Source organism: Cajanus cajan, chromosome 11, assembly GCF_000230855.2.
Source record: "Cajanus cajan strain Asha chromosome 11, NIPB_CcT2T_4, whole genome shotgun sequence".
NCBI classification, from domain to species: Eukaryota; Viridiplantae; Streptophyta; class Magnoliopsida; order Fabales; family Fabaceae; genus Cajanus; species Cajanus cajan.
This window is the reverse complement of record NC_138527.1, coordinates 9,510,287-9,528,681: the sequence shown is the minus strand read 5'-3', so window position 1 is coordinate 9,528,681 and position 18,395 is coordinate 9,510,287. Positions and strand designations below refer to the sequence as shown.

Genomic DNA, 18,395 nt, shown 5'->3' with positions numbered 1-18,395 from the left:
AATTTTTCACACAAGCAAGTAAAGTAGTTGTGTGTGTGTGTGCACGAAACCCCTATTAGGCAAAGGAAGCCTTCTAAACGAGCTTAGAAATTAAAACAAGTAAAGGAAATCAAGTAAAGCATACACTAGTCGAATTGTCCTAGGGTGGAAGTCCAAGTGACACTTGAAGCCTTTTGGGACACTCCCACAAGTCCTAAACGTACTATGAAAGCAAGTAAACTAGGCGTATCCTAGTGGAAGCCCAAATGACACTTGAAGCCTTTGGGGACCCTTCCACAAGTACTAAACGTATCTAGGAATCTTTATTTGGAACTATTTAGGAAGTGGTGGGACTTAATCAAAGAGTTTTCCCAAACAACCACTCCTAAATGTAAGTTTGTTTTCAACAAAAGGAAGTTAAAAAGTAACCCAAGGGTAGGGTTAAGGAATTACAACAGGAAATTAATACAAATCAAAAGAAATTGGAGAGCCTCTTCAAAGGTCTTGAGGGCTGAGTTTGGAACAGCTTTTGCAACAAGTTTAGTGACCAAAATGTTTGAAAATGAGGATCTCCACAAATCCGTCACAACCTTCCAAATCTGTCTCTAATTCCCTTCCAAAATCCGTCTCCAATCTTCAACCTAAAATAAGAAAAATGTCTTGGCTGCAAAATGAACAAACAAGTGACCCTTTCCAAGGTGTTTCACTCAAGTAATATGTAACTCAATCTCCTTCAAGTGTTGACCCCTTTGAGATTAACCCAATATATCTCAATTAGCCCTTCCTTCCAAGTGTAATGGCTTGAAAAAGTATTATATCTCACCAAGGCTTAACAATCAATCAAGAGAGAGTAGAGGCCAAGAAATTAAAACTGAAAAGCACAATTAGAAAAGGCTACACTCTTGTAGGAATTTATGTGACAAAACAAAGAGAGCCAAGAAGACACAAAGCAACAATTAAAGGCTAATTTCAAAAGCTAGCACACAAAAGATTAATCCTAGGAATGACTCTAGAATTGATTACAAAAACCAAAACAAAATTTGTGGAATTGTTTTGAGTGTATAAAAGTCTTTTTCCAACCACTGGACAGCAAGCAAACCTCAAGAAAAATCACACAAAATTTCAAGGCCAAGTGCTACTAGTAATGTTTTGTTTTCACCTTTCTTTTTCTAGGTTTTTTCTCTTTTGTTTTCTTTTATTTTTCTTGTATTTTTGTCTCTTTTCTTTCTTTCTTTTCTTTGAATACAGAGAGTAAGCACTTAAAACAGAGGCCACACAATTAATAAAGAGGTTTCCAAGTGGTGGAGAAAAGAGAAGTAAGAAGAGTAGAAGTGTAAGTGTACTAGTCAAAAATTTCAACCACAAAATGTTACTAGTTTTGATACTAGTTTGTTCTTATCTTTTGTACACTTTGATTTTCGTTTTTAATACACTTCTAACTCTGTTTTCTTTTTTCAAAACAAGCACAAGACACACAAGGAATTGCTAGTCACAAATTGCTAAGAAACAAATAGCAATTGAAGTTCACAAAAAATTGACTCTAGAACATGTTAGGTCTAACAACATGCATTGGAATCATTTTATGAGCACTCTAAGAATTATTAATGTTCAACCAGAAATGACACCATATATGAACAGAGGTTAACACATTTAGATTCAAAAATAAAAAGGCACAACAAGGATTTAATGACAAGTAAAACAACTACACATGACTCTAAGACAAAACTAGTAGATTAAGAAATGTAAAATGCTTGTATTCTTGTTTCTTTTTAGGAGTTTCTTTTTAGTCCGAAATTATAGGAGTCGAATGGAAGATAAAAGCAATCCTAAAACATTTAAAAAGACATACAAAGAATACCTAAGGCACACACAAAGATTGATTCAAAAGAATTTAGAAGATGAACCAAAAACAAGCAAGACAAAGTGAGTGTGTTCTATAGATTTATAGTTGTGACACAAGAACCACTCAAGGCACACAAACTCAAGACAATGAAAGGAAACAAATATAGGAACAGTTTAGACACAACATAAGATGATTTGAACCGAACAAAACAAGACAAGAAAGATTAAGAACGAATTTACCAAGGAGACCAAGCTCTTGATACCAAATGATGGAAACTTGCTTGGAGAATCCGGATTGATGTGAATCCTCTTCAAGTTTCTCCCCTAGATCTTCGGCTCCTTGATCCTTCCGAAGCTTGGCTAAGGTCTCCAATGGAGGAGGAGACCTTAGAACCACCAAGGCTTGGTGGAGAGCTCTCCCAAGAGGCGCCACTCCTTGATGAAGAGATAAGCCTCTTCAATTCTCACCACACTCTTCTATGAACGGATAAGAGAATTGGATGAATATCAAAGAGGTTTAGGGACTTTTAGAAGAGAGTAATCTGAACAATATTTTCAGAAATCAAATATCAATACATCCAAAAGTGTTTTACAATGAAGGAAAAACGAAAATATAGGAGTAGGAAGCTTGGAGAGCAAGCTAGCCTTAACCATGGTTCACTAGGAACCATGGTAAGGTCTAGCTAACCATCCATGGTCTAGAGGCTTGGAGATCAAGCTACTCACTTAGTTTTCTTGGTAAGCAAGCTAAGGAGAAACTTGTGCTTCAAGCTTCTAAGCTTGAGTGTGAACAAGCAATGTGAACACAAATCAAGGTGGGCGGCTCATGGACTTTATTTTACTCCAACCGGTTTTAAAAAAATGTTGATTTGGTTTAGTTAGGTTCATCCAATGTGAATTAAACCTAGCTAAATCAAATCTATGAAAAATTAGGAGTAAAATGAGTCTAATATGTAAAATTTTGCCTAGGCCCATCTCTAGGCCCAATTGCTAGTAACACTCTCTAGCTTGCTAATGCCACTCCCAATCCTACTACTAGAAAAATAAGGAAAAAGTGTATTTCTAGATTAGGTTAAATGGAGTCAAAGTGCCCAAGTAACCTACCCTAGAAACAATATACAATACCTACTAAAAGGAAATAAAGTGCCTCTCAAATACAAAGGCAAAAATACATCTATACAAGTATCTACTATATACAAGATACAAGAAAACAAACTATACAATGTATGTACAATGGAAACTCAAAAACTAATAAGAGGAATCATACTCAATACTCATATTGAGCATAGGTCTAAGAAGCACCTCCTCTGTAGAAGCCTCCTCTAGCCTCCTAACCATGGTCCTAGTTAAAGGCCCAATGGTCTTCAAGTGTGAGCCTCCTTGGATCAACCTTCACCCTTCTTGGTCTTACCTCTTCCAAAGGGATCCTTGGGGATTAGATTTCCATCACCGAGTCTAGACACTTAATAGTTGAATTCACAGGGTGAATCGTAGGCGATTTCTCCATAGCAACTCCAACCTCCTTCAAGTTTCTTCCATGAAACCAAAAATCAAACATTAAGAAGATTGGGAGGGTGAGGCATGCCACTCTCAAGGGAAAGATAAACAAGAATGATGTTCTTACCACAAGGAGAATTTTAATGATGAAAGAAGTTAAGGAGAAATTTTGCTTTTAAATATTTAGTATTTTCATTCGTTGTGTTGTTATGTTATATTTCGATTGACCATTTGCACTTTTTGAATGGTGTATTAGTAGAAAAGGAGGTGTAGAAGCAAACATGCAAAAAGCGTGACTAGTGTGTGGAACATGTGACTTGGTTGGCTTGTGTGAACTTATAAGAGAGACAATCCTACGAGGGAGTGGAGGTCCACTACTTGGAGAAAATTATCCACTCTCTCATGGCCCAAACATGCCCAATTGGCACATCTCTGAAACAATAGTTGCATCCCTTTTGAAATACTAAATACACTCGTAGAGAGAAAATCACAAGGAATTAAATTTAGTAACAATTTGATCCAAAAATAAAAGAAAATATATACAAAGAAATATTTTCAAAGAGAAAATGGACTACTCAAAGTAACCGAAAGCTCAAAATGAGCTTGACCCTTCTTCCTTCAAGTATTCCCCACTTTTCTTGGCTTCATTTGCATTTGAACCCTGGGCATAATTAAATCATTCCACTACAATTCAAATGTTTTACATTCTCGGTTGAAACTATCACACCCAAGTTTTCTAAAACTATTAAAAGTATATTTTGATTAATTAAAGGATTTAATAAGATATTTTATAGGCTTTTAATATTTATGAGCATTTTAATTAAATAATAAATAATTGAAAATATTGTTTTGCATACTATTTATTAGAGAAATGTGTATGATATTTTGTAATAATAAGTATTTAGAGAAAATCTTGTTTTTGCTAAGTATATTGGTATATTTTATTTTAATTATAATGGTACGAGGAGAAATGTATTTATTTTATGAAATTAAGGTTGGATTTGAGTAATTGAGGGTATAATAAACTAATATTAGGCTTTAATTTATGTTTTTACCTATTGGAAATGAGAAGAGACTTTGGGTATTAGTTGTGCCTTGTTCTGAATTCTTGTATGATTATACTTTGATATTGATGGGATTTCTTTGTGTGTGATTAATAAAATTGAGTTTTTGGTGTTGGGTTAGAAATTAGATATTTGGGCTATAGTTTAGACTCAAGAATCATCTAAAAATGTTAAGGAATGATCGAGTTATGTGAGTTAAAAGATGAACCTCATATTCTGTGGGCGAAATGTAACATGTGTATATTATAAGCCTTTAGAGTAGACATGAATGAAATAATTAGGATTTCTAATCTACATGAAAGTTGTATCCTTGGATATAAGCTTTCAAATACCATTGGAATAACTTAAAAAGGAGGTCTAGAAATCGAGTTATGGTCAAGTTAGTGAGAGGAGGTCAGGTTGTCAGATTTAGGTTGAAATGTTGAGATTTTGTAATTTTTAAAAATAGTTGATGGTAGAACTAGCTCTTAATATAAGCATAGAAGTTGTACAAAATTGCCTTATATTTCAAGGAACATTAATATAAAATTGATACCATATGTATGTCTGTAGATAAGGTGTTTAGACAACACAATGTCTTAGAAGATTAAGTTATGAAAATATAGTGTGTGAAAGACGATAATGAATAGCTTTACTATTTAGGTGTTTGATCTTATGAATAATTTGAGGTACCTATAACAATATTTAGGAAAGAGAAATCATGAAAGAGAACAATTGTGAATATTTATGATGTGATTTGATTGTTAATGACTTGAGGTGTATCGAGCTAATGTATGTAAATGTGTGTTTGAAATGTGAACTTATGACTCTTGTGTGATACAATGTATTATGTGTTGGTTATCTTGTCCAAGGAATCATTCTTGTACTAATTGTTTGAGATGATTGAATATGAAATGCGAAGTTATGACAATTGAATGTTGTAAATGAAATGTGTACAACAAATCATTAAACGATAAATTGTTTGAGTATTTACATTGATATCTTGGTAAAGTGAATGAGGTTTTGCCTTTGTATATAGATGAGGCTATTGTGAAAGTAAATTGACATGCATTTATGATGCATATTATTATAATATGATAATGTTGTGAGTCCTGTTCGACATCCATCATACGCTTAGACTTAGCCTTCGGGTGGTGGCCTTCAAGCAAAAATTGACAATCGTGAGCATTCGGGCAATAATTGACAATTGATTTTATCGGTGCTAAATGCATATGCATTATGAGGTCCATGTCAATTGAATCATATGTACATGTATACAAGTGAATTTATGTGATGAATTATATTGGTTATATGATTTATTTATTATTAGTTGAATTGTATTTTGTTGTATCAATATCTTTTTCTGTAATCTGTTATGATATATATTTTTACTTTTTTATTGTGTTTGGTTATCCAATTATATTCTACCTCGTGAGCCAGGTGAGATGTTTCTCACTCTCCTTGTTTTGTGTTATCTCTATTATATGTTCTTGTAAGTGATTTACATCATGAGGTTAAGGATGTTGTTGGTGCGACCTGGTCCTTGTAGTTGGGTTTCTGCTCTGATACGATGTGATATCGGGACTTAGAGAGAGATTATCTTCTTTTGTCAAGTTTTAAGATAATTGTTTGTTTTGTTGTAGTGGATTTAATTGAGATTTTAGTTGGTTTTGTTTGGTTAAAAATGTGATACCTTCTATGTTGAACACGTTAGATTTTATTTATGAAAGAGTCTTGTATTCAGTTTTATTTATTCGCGAGATAGAAGGTGTCACAAAAATGAAATCAAGAAATAGAAAATAGAAAATTATAGCTGCTAAATCTTTGTTTACTTTTTTCCTTCATCGCATTGCTGGCTATTTAGATTTTTTTTTCAAAAAAATAAGACTCTTTTCTTTCATCTCACTCTACCTAAGTGCATGTTAATGAACATAATAATGCTTGAGTATTCCCTCTTATGTGAATTTATTAATTTTATTTTAAACTCTAAATTTTAATAATAACAATTTAAACTAATTATTTTTTATCATGCAAATTCAAAAAACACATGCACGAGTATTGAAAAATAGATTTGTTGACTTATTTAAATTTGCGTTTACTGGCTTATTTAACGTAGATAACGTAAGATAGGATATTAAATAGGCTAATAGGTCATACCATGCTTTTAAAAGAGTCAGGCTAGGCTTATAAAAAAAGTCTATGACAAATAATAGACCAAACTTGGGCTTTAATTTAATAAACTTGGTGTTTGCCTGCCTTGCTTGTCCTGGACTTTTCTTATCCCCAATTTCATGTGCTTTTACGGTTTAGAATGACACGTAAGAAAATACCTAACCCTTATTTTTTTTGTCTTTAATAAGCTTTTAGGTTAATTGGTCACATAGTCCAACCCAATAGTCTTTTTATCCTCTATATCCTTTTTTAATTTTATTTAATAAATATTTTAATTATGTTACTAACCCAATTAATTTAATTAATTACGTTAGAAACTATAATTATTTTATCAAGAAATATTTTATTTATTTTGTGAAAAATGGGATTTTACTTTTAGCAGGCATTTCAACATTATTTTTTAATTGAATTTAAAAAAAAACTAAATTATTTTTCTCTATAATATTCTAAATCTTTAATAAAACCTCTCAAATAATATAATACAACAGTTATATAAATTGCATAATCATTCTAATAAATCAACTACGGATTGGTCAATAAAATTTGTCGATCAGCTACTAATTAGAATACAAATTAGTTACCGACATTGTTGATTAATATTATGTGGACGTGATGAAACAGTAAAGTTCTAAATATGTACAAATTGTTGTCTTGTATGTTGCTAATTAACATTTTGTGCTTATTATCCACATGCTGGTGCATTGAAGTTCTTGGTATATACAAATATAAATGCGTAATCATTCTAATAAATCAACTACGAATTTTTCATTAAAATTTTATTAATGTTCTAGTAATTAGAATTAGAAAAAGTTTCCCACACTAACATTTTAATATTTTATTGTCATATTGCATATTGATATCATGTGTATGTGTTGGAACAATGAAACTCTAGATATGTATAAATTCTTGTATTGTAAGTTTCTAATTAACAGTTTGTACTTGCTATCAACATGTTGGTGCATTGAAGCTCTTGGTATAGACAAATACAATTGAGTCAGGGTCTGCTTTGATTGGAGAAGAAGCATCAACCAACCGTGGTTTCATTTCTGGTATGTCTAGTGAATTTGTCAATTGTAGTGGAGTTCCATTCAATAATACCACATCACTTCGAATGTTTCCATCTTTGGGTGTCAGATGGTATTCTTCCCTAGTAGTCGTTGGTACTTTTCCTGGTATCGTCTCCAAGACGGGATCCAAATTCATGTCATCAACGAGGGATACATTGAAAGTAGTGGAATTGGACATGTTTATGAGTAGCACAGTGATTCCAGGCTGAGAGTAAGGAAAGCAACTAGTAGTGATTAATTAGAAAGAGAAATAAGATTAAGAACAAATGGCACACATTGTCTTTAGACGTTATAGAAACTTGTTTGATTTAATCTATATAATTACTTTTTCCCAAATAATTGTAACACTTTATGATATGCTAATTATTAAATGAGCTTACCCCTTTCTTTGAGCAATGAGCGTATGCACGCAAAAATGGTGATCCTTCGTGGGAAACCGAAAGCACTTTGCTTCCCATAAGTCGATGCCATAAAAGCGCTCTAGTTGATCAAAATACGTTTTGATTAGAATGACATGTGAATCCATAATTAAGTCTTGATCACTTAGGTTGTTTGATAAATTTTTGTAGAATATTAACTTAGAAATATAACAGATAAAGAATGTTGGTTGTGCATGCTAGGGTAAGTTTTAAATGAATTAGACATTCATTAGTAGCGAGTGCCTCTACCACACAAATGAAACACGACTTACCCATAATAATCCGGGTTAGGAATGAAGCTTGTTGTGTTTAGCAAACCATAGTTTCCTCCAACTAGAGTTTGTCCACAATAAACCTTGTGGTTTAAGGTTGATGTCATGCCCAACTGGTCCAAGTGCCTATTTATATTAAGTTAAGAGATCTTAACATATATAGTTGCGGAATTTTGAAAAAGAAACAAAAAAGATCTCAATTCATTGGCATATTAGACCGACCAAAACCCATTAACAAAAGTGTGAGACACATCTTTGCTACCACTGTTATAGGCTCCACCAGCTTCCCCAACCCATGGTGCTGCCCACGGTGTGAATTCCTTGACTGCTTGAGCAACATTTTTGAATGTTTCAGCAACTTGACTCAAGAAATATGGGTCTTGAATCTTGTTGATAACATCCTTGTCAACACCTTAATTCATTTGGAATAAATATTGTTAGAAGCAAAACAATCACTAAGAGCTAAGTAGTAAAGTGCATGCTATTGCTATTGACAAAAAAGAAAAAACAATATAAATATATATACATACACTCACACACACATACATACCGGCACCAAGGTTGTAAATGTGGTGGGTCACTCCATCAACCACGCCAGGCCCAACATTTAGTAAGAAGCTTTGAAACCATTCCTTACTGTAGAAACCACTGGGGCCTAACACTTTAGGCCTTCTAGAAGCATCTGGGTATAGTAGATTAACTATACGTCTGAGCATAGTGATGTCTTTAGCATATTGAACACTGTCTACTCTGGCTCCTATCCCCTCAGCACATAGCGCATTTCCTATTAAGCATCATAAATCATAATGCACATGGGATCAATCGGAGAAAATAAAAAAAATAACATACGTAGAGATATATATGCATGTAATTCAAATATCGAAGGTTGAATCAAAATTATTTGAAGATTTAATTTAGCTACCCAATTCATATGAATCTATTTTGTATCCTTTTGATATTGTGTACTTCATGAGACATATGGCATTTTTTGGATTCCAGTTTCCAACCCAGTTCAACTTGTCTTGTATGGAATTTTTCTTTCCAGTGAGAGCATTCAACCCAAAAATTTATTTCACTCTGCAAAATACGCAAATAAAGAAAACCAAAAAAATGCATGTCAGAATTGAATGTAGCACGCTACTAACATATATCATAGTACCTCGTGCTGAAAAAAGAATGGTAAAAACTAAACAAGTACCCAGTTTTGTTAAAAAACTCATGTACTTCATCCCATCTCATTCTGGGAAGGCATGCTGTGCTGAAACCAAAAAGACCACCTTCTCTCTTCTTGAAATGAGGGCATTTCTTTTGCTTCCCAAATTGGTAAACAATCTGATCTTCCACTGAACCTCCTAATCTGATCCTCAGGGGATTAAATGCTGCAAAAGTTTGGAATGATAGGTAATGTGAAATTCATAGACTAATATTGTCTACACATGATCATATGATATATGCTATAGACATTTGACAATTAAAATGTCACATCTTGCCTCCACTGAACTAAAGAACGAGGATGACAAAAAATGATTGATACAAAAGCAAACAACCTAGAAGGGCCAACAATACTTTTTCTTGTAAGTTTTTTTTCTTTTTAAAATGATCATACGATTAGACCTGAGAAAAATAGAACCTACCCTTGATTGCATTTGATAGAACTTTGTTACTCAAGTCCTGCAAAAGTTGCAACAACAAACACATGGGAAACTAGTTATATTCTTTTTCTATTGAAATTATGTACCATGAAAATATACATGGTGCATTGGTGCCTAATGGTAAATACCAAATTCAGAATGCCCGTTTTTCCCCATGGACAATTGTTGTAGTTGCACTTATTAGCCGGCCACCAGTCCAAAGTTGCACAAACAAAATTATTATCTGTCGTAGCAATGGATGTGACCCCATTCACTATGAGTTTCACATATTCTGCTGAAGATAAGGAAAATAATAAAAGAGTAGCATAACATAGAGTTATTTTCACATACATTATGAAAAGTGATTGAAAAGAAACTATGGAAAACCACACCAAGTCTTCAAGATTTATGAAAATTTTATATTCTTGCTACTTGCCAATATTAGTCGACCTAATTACTTCTTTTACGCAAGTTATTAGCTGTTTTTGCTTGTCTTCAATACTTTTAAGGATCATGTATCTAGTCATTAGTTTTTAGTAATTCAATCATTTTGTTCTTTAATCTACCTGTATTTTTGTTTGCCACAATATTCCCATATCAATTTTGTCTTCTACACGAAACCTTTTTCATTATCAAAAGTCAAATTTCAGTTTGACATATGTCACGTGAGACTTTATTGGCAAAAATTGTTGGCTAATAGTTGATTTTTTCAATAACAGTTTTTCTCATATATATGTTCTGGAATACTTTAGGATAAGCCCAATGAGTTACCTTCCTTAAAAAAATAGTCACTTAAAGAGTCAACTAATTTAAGGGTATTAATTTTTGTTACTAGCTTGCTTAATTATTACTATTTTTTGACACTGCTTAATTATTATGTTGACAAATTAAACTTGCTGCCTAAAATCAAATCATATATGAAATATGAATTTTAGGATAGTTGTTACAATAACATTAAAAAAACTCATCATACATACACATATAGTAATATGTGATTGAACACACAAGCATAAAAACTTTTAATTATTGCCTTATTAAATTTTAATTAAATTCGTTGTTCTCTCTTACAACACGTTTCTCTCAAAGAAATTAATTTCTATGTTGATGATGTAAATATTAGTTTTTACACCGTGACCCAACCCGCATTAGAATCATAAGTGGTATGTTGATTGACATTTATAATAATCAACCTAAAAGTCATATTTAATTTATCATCAATTATAATTATTTGGCATTGTAATTTTCTTTTTGGATCAATTTGTTTCATACATTAAATAAAACAAATTCTAACAAATGCTTTAGATATTGCAAAATGAAATAATTAAGAGCAAACACAAAATACTTGTGAGATGGGAATAAAATCATTGAAACCAATTATAAATAATTTTAGATATGTTTTAAAATTTTCACATTAGAACTACAATATGAACATTTTTCATATTAGGATATATTTTAATGAAGAAATTTGAATGTTTAGAAAAGAAGTTTAGAAAATTGTCATTTATATATTATTTTATTTTCAAATTATAATTAGTGTGTATATCATTTTTAAATTAGAATTGATTACAAGTTTTGATCTATAATAATTATATAAAAAAAATATTTATTATTCCCCCAAAGTGTATCATCTTTCCATTTCATTTTTTATTTATGGGTTGTCTCTCTATATTTTCAAATTTTGTACATATTTGCTGAGTTTTTAAATTGTACAACTATTTTTGTCACATTCCATTTCTTCTTTCTTATTATCCCATGTGTGGTAAACCATCTCTATTTCTTCACTACAAGAAAATGACGATTTTGCGACGGTTATATGGCCTACATTGCGACGGTTAGAACTGCCGCAAAGACAACATTGCGACGGTTTGGGAACCGTCGCAGAATCGTCCGTCACCAGGCAATTTTGCGACGGTTATCAAAACCGTTGCACAAACCGTCACAAAATTGGAATTGCGACCGTTTCATCAACTGTCGCACCAAATGCCTCTATATTAACATTGCGACCCTTTCATCAACTGTCGCACCAACTGCCTCTAAATTAATATTACAACCCTTTTTTTACCCATCAGAAATTATAATTTTTTTATTTTAATAAATTTATTAATGTAACAATCCTCATATTTGGTCTTTCAAGGATTTTATTTCACGATATTTCACTGTTTAGCATGTTTTATCCTTACTTGTGCAATTTCTAGGAAACTTCCCAGAAGGTCACCCATCCCTGTAGTACTCCAAGTCAAGCACGCTTAACTGTGAAGTTCTGATGAGTAAGCTACCGAAATGTATATGTATGTTGTCAGTATTGTGACACCCTTCTACCCCATAATAGATAAGTAACAACAATAAGAATAATTCAATAAATATAACATCAAGAAGGGTTCCACATATTTTAATAAAAACTCATAGGTTCACAAGTCTTGAAATAAATAGAAATAATAATAATAATGATAATAAAGTTTTACTCTTAAAAGAAAATTATCAAGGTCTCTAAAGAAAAATGAAAGGGATCCAGAATTTACAAATATAAGGTGAATATAAAACTCCTAAAAATAAGTCTCCTCAAACGACAAATAACAATTCATAACTAAAACATCCTAAATTCATGCCCCAATGTCACATCCTATCAGAGCAGAACCCTTTCCCTTTAGAACTCAACACTATGAGTGCCTTCATCTTCACCTAAAAGAAAACCACATAAAAACAGGACGGTGAGAGATAGATAACATCATATATGAACATAGAGCTACCCAATTCCCACCCCACACCGTGCACCAAAATATCATCATTAACTATAAACAACAAATACATCTCATATAATTACCAAACATCATTTTTTTTTTATCATACAAGCTTTCATACACATGCTCACTATATGCTCATACACATCTCCTCTCCTAAGAGTCTCAACTTGGCACTCCGCACAATGGGCGTACCTCGTCAATTCCCTTAGTTGTTGCCAATGCGGGCATACCGTTCTCACACCCTCCCAGGGCCGATATGTTGCACGGTTAAACACCCAGCGGCCCGTGCAAAGGCAATCCACCCACCGTTAAACCCTCTGTGGCCAGTGAGCTGCGCAGTTAAACACCCAACGGCCCACGCATGGAATGCCTCCCGTCATGGTCCCCCCTGTCTCAACCCCTCTCTGGGCCCAGGGTCCAATGCAATATAGTCACGTCTGGCTTCTCAAGCACCACATGCAACTCATAAGTCTCATGCAACTCATGCATCCCACGTAACTCATAATTAATGCATCTCCATTATATAACATCATCACATGTCAATAACAATCCATGCAATATCATCCTCACATGCTAGGTACCTATCATTAAGTTATCAACATCATAGATCACAAATTTCACATAATTCTTCACACACATCACAATATCTATGACATTCAGTTAATAATTTAACCATAACTCGAGATATACATATCCTTTCTAAGTGATCCCAACTCCATTAGAATCCTAACATCAATATCTACAACTTTCATGAAGAACACAAATCCTAATAAAGTCGTTTAGGTTACCATTCAGGGCTCACAAAAATTGATGTTGTGGTTCGCACACAGATTGGAAGGCTCAAATTGAAACTCACATAACTTGATCAAATATTAATATTTTTACACGATTCTTGTGTCTAAATGGTATCCCCAGATGTCTAGTTTCTAACAAAACAAACGGCACTCGATTTGGATAACTACACAGAAAGATATCGCAAAATTACAAACGTATGTCGGGGTCCCGACGCTCGACGCCCAAAACTGGCGCTGAGCGCCCAAATCTCTGCCCAGACTCCCCTCTGTGAAATTAAATCTGCGTTTTACGAGTTCCAACAAGGTTTTTACCAATTTTCACTACTTCTACACCCCGTTGGTTCAGTTTAACTCCATTTATATTCTTCATACGTTCCAAATCAATCCATACACATCTCAAGCCTCAAAAATTGGTTTCCATTGGTTTTACAAAAAAAAATCTAAACTCTTCTTAACACATAAAATTCAAGTCATCAAATTTAAGGATAAAGAATTAACAAGAAAGCCCCAATGGAATTCAAAGACAATTCAAGAAATAAGTTCTTCCAAATGAATTAAGAATTTAGAACATCAATTGCACAAATAATTGTTCAGAATTTTAAATAGAGTTCCTAGAGGGACTTAGGGATTGCCCTCACTACCCGAACACCCCTATATTCACATATGAAGAAACCCATCTCCCCCGTACCTGGATGAGCAGAAGATGAATGGTCTTGGTGTGATCTAAGATCGTTCCTGAGTACTCTTCCTTAGAGCTCTTTGTTTCTCCTCTTTTTTTTCCCTAACCCTTCAGAACGCAAATGAGGCAGATAGGGTTAACACCACCTGACTCCTTTCTTAAAATTAATCCATTGGACTGGGTCAACCCAACCCATTTTCCTTCTCTTCTAACCCACTTCTAATTTTCCTCAAAATAATTAAATAAAATAAATACATGTATATTATAAAATATTTTTTCTCTATAATAATAATATATTTCTGACCCTAAATATAATAATATAATTTCAATAACAAAATATCATATAAAATCAACCTTCTCTTAAAACATATAAATATTTATTTAAAAATGCTAATAAAAATACTTATTTAGTATGTACAAAATAATTGTCCAAAATAATAATTATTTAAAACGTACAAAATAATATTCCTCTATAATTATTAAAATAATTATGACCAAATATCATCTAATAATAATAATAATAATAACCTTTTTGAAAATTGGGGTGTTACAAGTATAACTTGTACAAATTAATTCATTTAAGTCATCCTCAAATATATAATCTCATATTTGTACTATAATAATAATATATAATAATTTTAAATTACAAATAATAATATTAATAATAATAATAATATATTTAATTATTCTTTATTTATATGTACTTACTTTTATAATTAACATCTACTTATTTTGATTTAAAATTATAATTTAAATTATTTAAAATTTTTAATTTATAATGACAATATAATTTATAAAATTATAAATATTTATTTATTACATACTTATAAATTAAATTTTAATATTTTAAATAAATTATTAATTAATTTAATATATTTATTTACCTTAAATCAAACATATAAAATTAAAAAATGTATTTATCCTTGTTTTATTTTCTAATTATCAACTATTAATAAAATACTAACTTAAAATCTTATCTAATTATATATAATATTCTCATATCAAATTTAAAACCAGATATTAGTTATACAAAAATATTAAGATCATATAGTAAATTGTCAATAAGATTTTAGTTAAATAATTTAAAATAATTAATGTTTCAATTATATTGTTAATTAGAAAATAATTTATTCCAAAACTAATTAATTTTTTTATATTAATTATTAGTAAAATTTAATAATTTTTAAATTAACAATTAATTGGATCGATGAAATTCAACACACACGATGAGTTATTGAGCGGAATAACTTTACCAAGAGTTATTTTGTAAGTTATCTTAAATCAAACATATAAAATTCAAAAAATGTATTCATCCTTGTTTTATTTTTTAATTATCAACCATTAATAAAATACTAACTTAAAATCTTATCTAATTATATCATAATATTTTCATATCAAATTTAAAACCAATTCTTACATTTTCGACAAATATAAATTTTTCTGAAATATTCCATCAATAATATAGTTTTTCCAACAAAAATTTTCTCATAGAAAATATAAATTTTTTGACAGATTTAATTTTGTTTTTATAAGAAATCATCTTCGATTAATATAACATTTTGTATATATGATATAACAGTAAAAGATTTTCAATTTAACGGTTAAATTTACAAAATTGACATTTAATATAAAGTTATTGAGTGGTGTAACACTTAGTAAAATTTACACTGATGTAATTATAAACCCCCTCATATATATATATATATATATATATATATATATATATATATATTAAATGTGACTTTTACTAAGTATTACACCGCTCAATAACTTTATATTAAATGTGAATTTGGTAAATCCAACTGTTAGATTGAAAGTTCATATCTCTCATAGATTATATATACAAAACTTTATATTAACCCAAGATGATTTGATACTTCATTTTTATAAAACAAAATTGATGTAATATATTCATTTCAAAATATACTAAAATATAAACAATTTGATTACCTTCCAGTTGTTGTTCAATTTTAACAAAATTTGATATACACTTATAAAATGATATGAACTTTCAATTTAACGGTTGGATTTACAAAATACACATTTAATATAAAGTTATTGAGCAGCATAATACTTAATAAAAGTTACATTGGTATAATTATAATCCCCTATATTATATATATATATATACAGGGACGGATGTACGTTTGGAATAGTGGGCACTTGCCCCACTACTATTTGACATATACATAATTTTTTATCTAAAAAAATAATATATTTTAAAAAATAAAAATTATATTCTAATAAAATAAAAATATAGATTCAGAAAAAATGTTTATTTATTTTATATCTGTCAAATTTTTGAAAGAAATTAATTCTCATGTAATAAAAAAAATTCTTAATAATTAATTAATTTTTTAAAAAAGTTTAATTATAATATATATATGTATATATATATATATATGTCTTAATATTCACATATATAATGTAATATATTAAAATAAAAAGTTTTTTGATAAAATAAAATTTTTACCATGCATGTTTATCTTTTGTGTTTTTTATTTATTGTATACGTTGATTGAAAAAATCAAAATAGTAAAATTGTATATATTGATTAAAAAAATCAAAATAAGAAAAATCAGAAGATTTATGTTCCATTTAGAATTGTTATTATAAGATATATTTTAAAATAAGTTATCATCTAAAAATATATATTAGACATGAAAAACATATTTATATCATAAATAAATTAAACTGGATTTTTATAAAATTTAACATATTTTTTATATATATTTTTAATAGTGTTAAAAAGATGGGCATTTAAAATAAAACTTATAAAATTTAACATTGTAAATTATTCAATAATATGTGATGTGATAACTCAAAAATTAAGTTATAAAATGATAATTATACTTATTTATATACTCTAACACATCTTACATACAAGATAAATTCATAAGTTTGTTGAAAGATAAATTTATATTCTAGTCACGATTTTGAAATTATATAAAGAAAAAAAATCGTGTACCTCATGTTAAAGAAAGTATATATAAAATTGTTAATAAAATATAAGTTCATTAAGATAATATACATAATACTTCAAAAAAAAAAACTTTTAAATTCTAATAAAAAAAATGCTGAAAATTTTGCGACAGTTTATGACTAACTGTCGCAATGTTAAATTTGCGACGGTTTATGATTAACTGTCGCAATGTTAAACTTGCGACGGTTTATCATAAACCGTCGCAATGTTAAACAAATTTTGCGACAGTTTATAATAAACCGTCGCAATGTTAAACAAATTTTGCGACGGTTTACGATAAACCGTCGCAATGTTGTACAATTTTGCGACGGTTTTGAAAAACTGTCGTATGAAGGGTCGCAACATCAAAGCGATGACGGTTTCTAGATAACCGTCGCAATTTGTCCGTCGCAATTTATCATTTTTCTTGTAGTGGTTGTTATCCTCATGATATATATAAACATGTGGTAGTATATAGGTGACTATAAAGATCCGGCCTTTACAATTTCTTATTTATTGTCTTGTTGTGTTATATTTAGATTGATCTTTTACACTTTTTGAATGCTGAAGAATTTTTGCTTTTGCACTCTTGACATTCTTTAGGATTATATTTCAGCTTTAGAGTTTCCTTTGAAGTCTTGTCCTAGATAGAGAGATTTGAGAATAAATAAAAGAATTTTCCTCAACATAAAAATGCATGAAGTCGGATAAATGAATTAAATAAATAAGATTAAACAAATAACAAAAAATTTAATGTCTAGTTCCTATTAGAAAAATACAATCATCGAGTCTAGGCACTTAACGGTTGAATTCACAGGGTGAATCGTAGGCGATTTCTCCATAGCAACTCCAACCTCCTTCAAGTTTCTTCCATGAAACCAAAAATCAAACATCAAGAAGATTGGGAGGGTGAGGCGTGCCACTCTCAAGGGAAAGATAAGCAAGAATGATGTTCTTACCATAAGGAGAATTTCAATGATGAAAGAAGTTAAGGAGAAATTTCCCTTTTAAATATTTAGTATTTTTATTCGTTGTGTTGTTATGTTATATTTCGATTGACCATTTGCACTTTTTGAATGGTGTATTGTCGCCACCGGCCCGAAACGGGCTTTCGGCATTCGCGAAGGATGGTTGGACTCTTTTATTTGTTTAAAAATATGGATTGCTAGAATGACTTATTCTCAAACTGAGACCTCGTCAAACGAGCAATTTTATTAAAAGGCTCACCAATCCATGTTAATCCCAAGCGGGACCCTCCATGGATTAGCGGTTTTCATAAAAAAGAAGGGTTCATGGA

At 30.7% G+C, this 18,395-nt stretch overlaps 1 protein-coding gene across 1 annotated transcript; it reads right to left on the bottom strand.

Moving 5' to 3' along the window:
- Positions 1-7,478: 7,478 nt before the first annotated feature.
- Positions 7,479-10,903, bottom strand: LOC145953351 (heparanase-like protein 2). The gene is made up of 9 exons (XM_083067289.1): positions 10,900-10,903; positions 10,072-10,217; positions 9,926-9,962; positions 9,516-9,670; positions 9,299-9,368; positions 8,842-9,075; positions 8,514-8,703; positions 8,292-8,417; positions 7,479-7,824 (listed from the first exon to the last, which is right to left on the bottom strand). The coding sequence occupies exons 1-9, from the start codon at positions 10,901-10,903 to the stop codon at positions 7,479-7,481; spliced, it is 1,308 nt and encodes a 435-aa protein (XP_082923415.1).
- Positions 10,904-18,395: the final 7,492 nt, after the last annotated feature.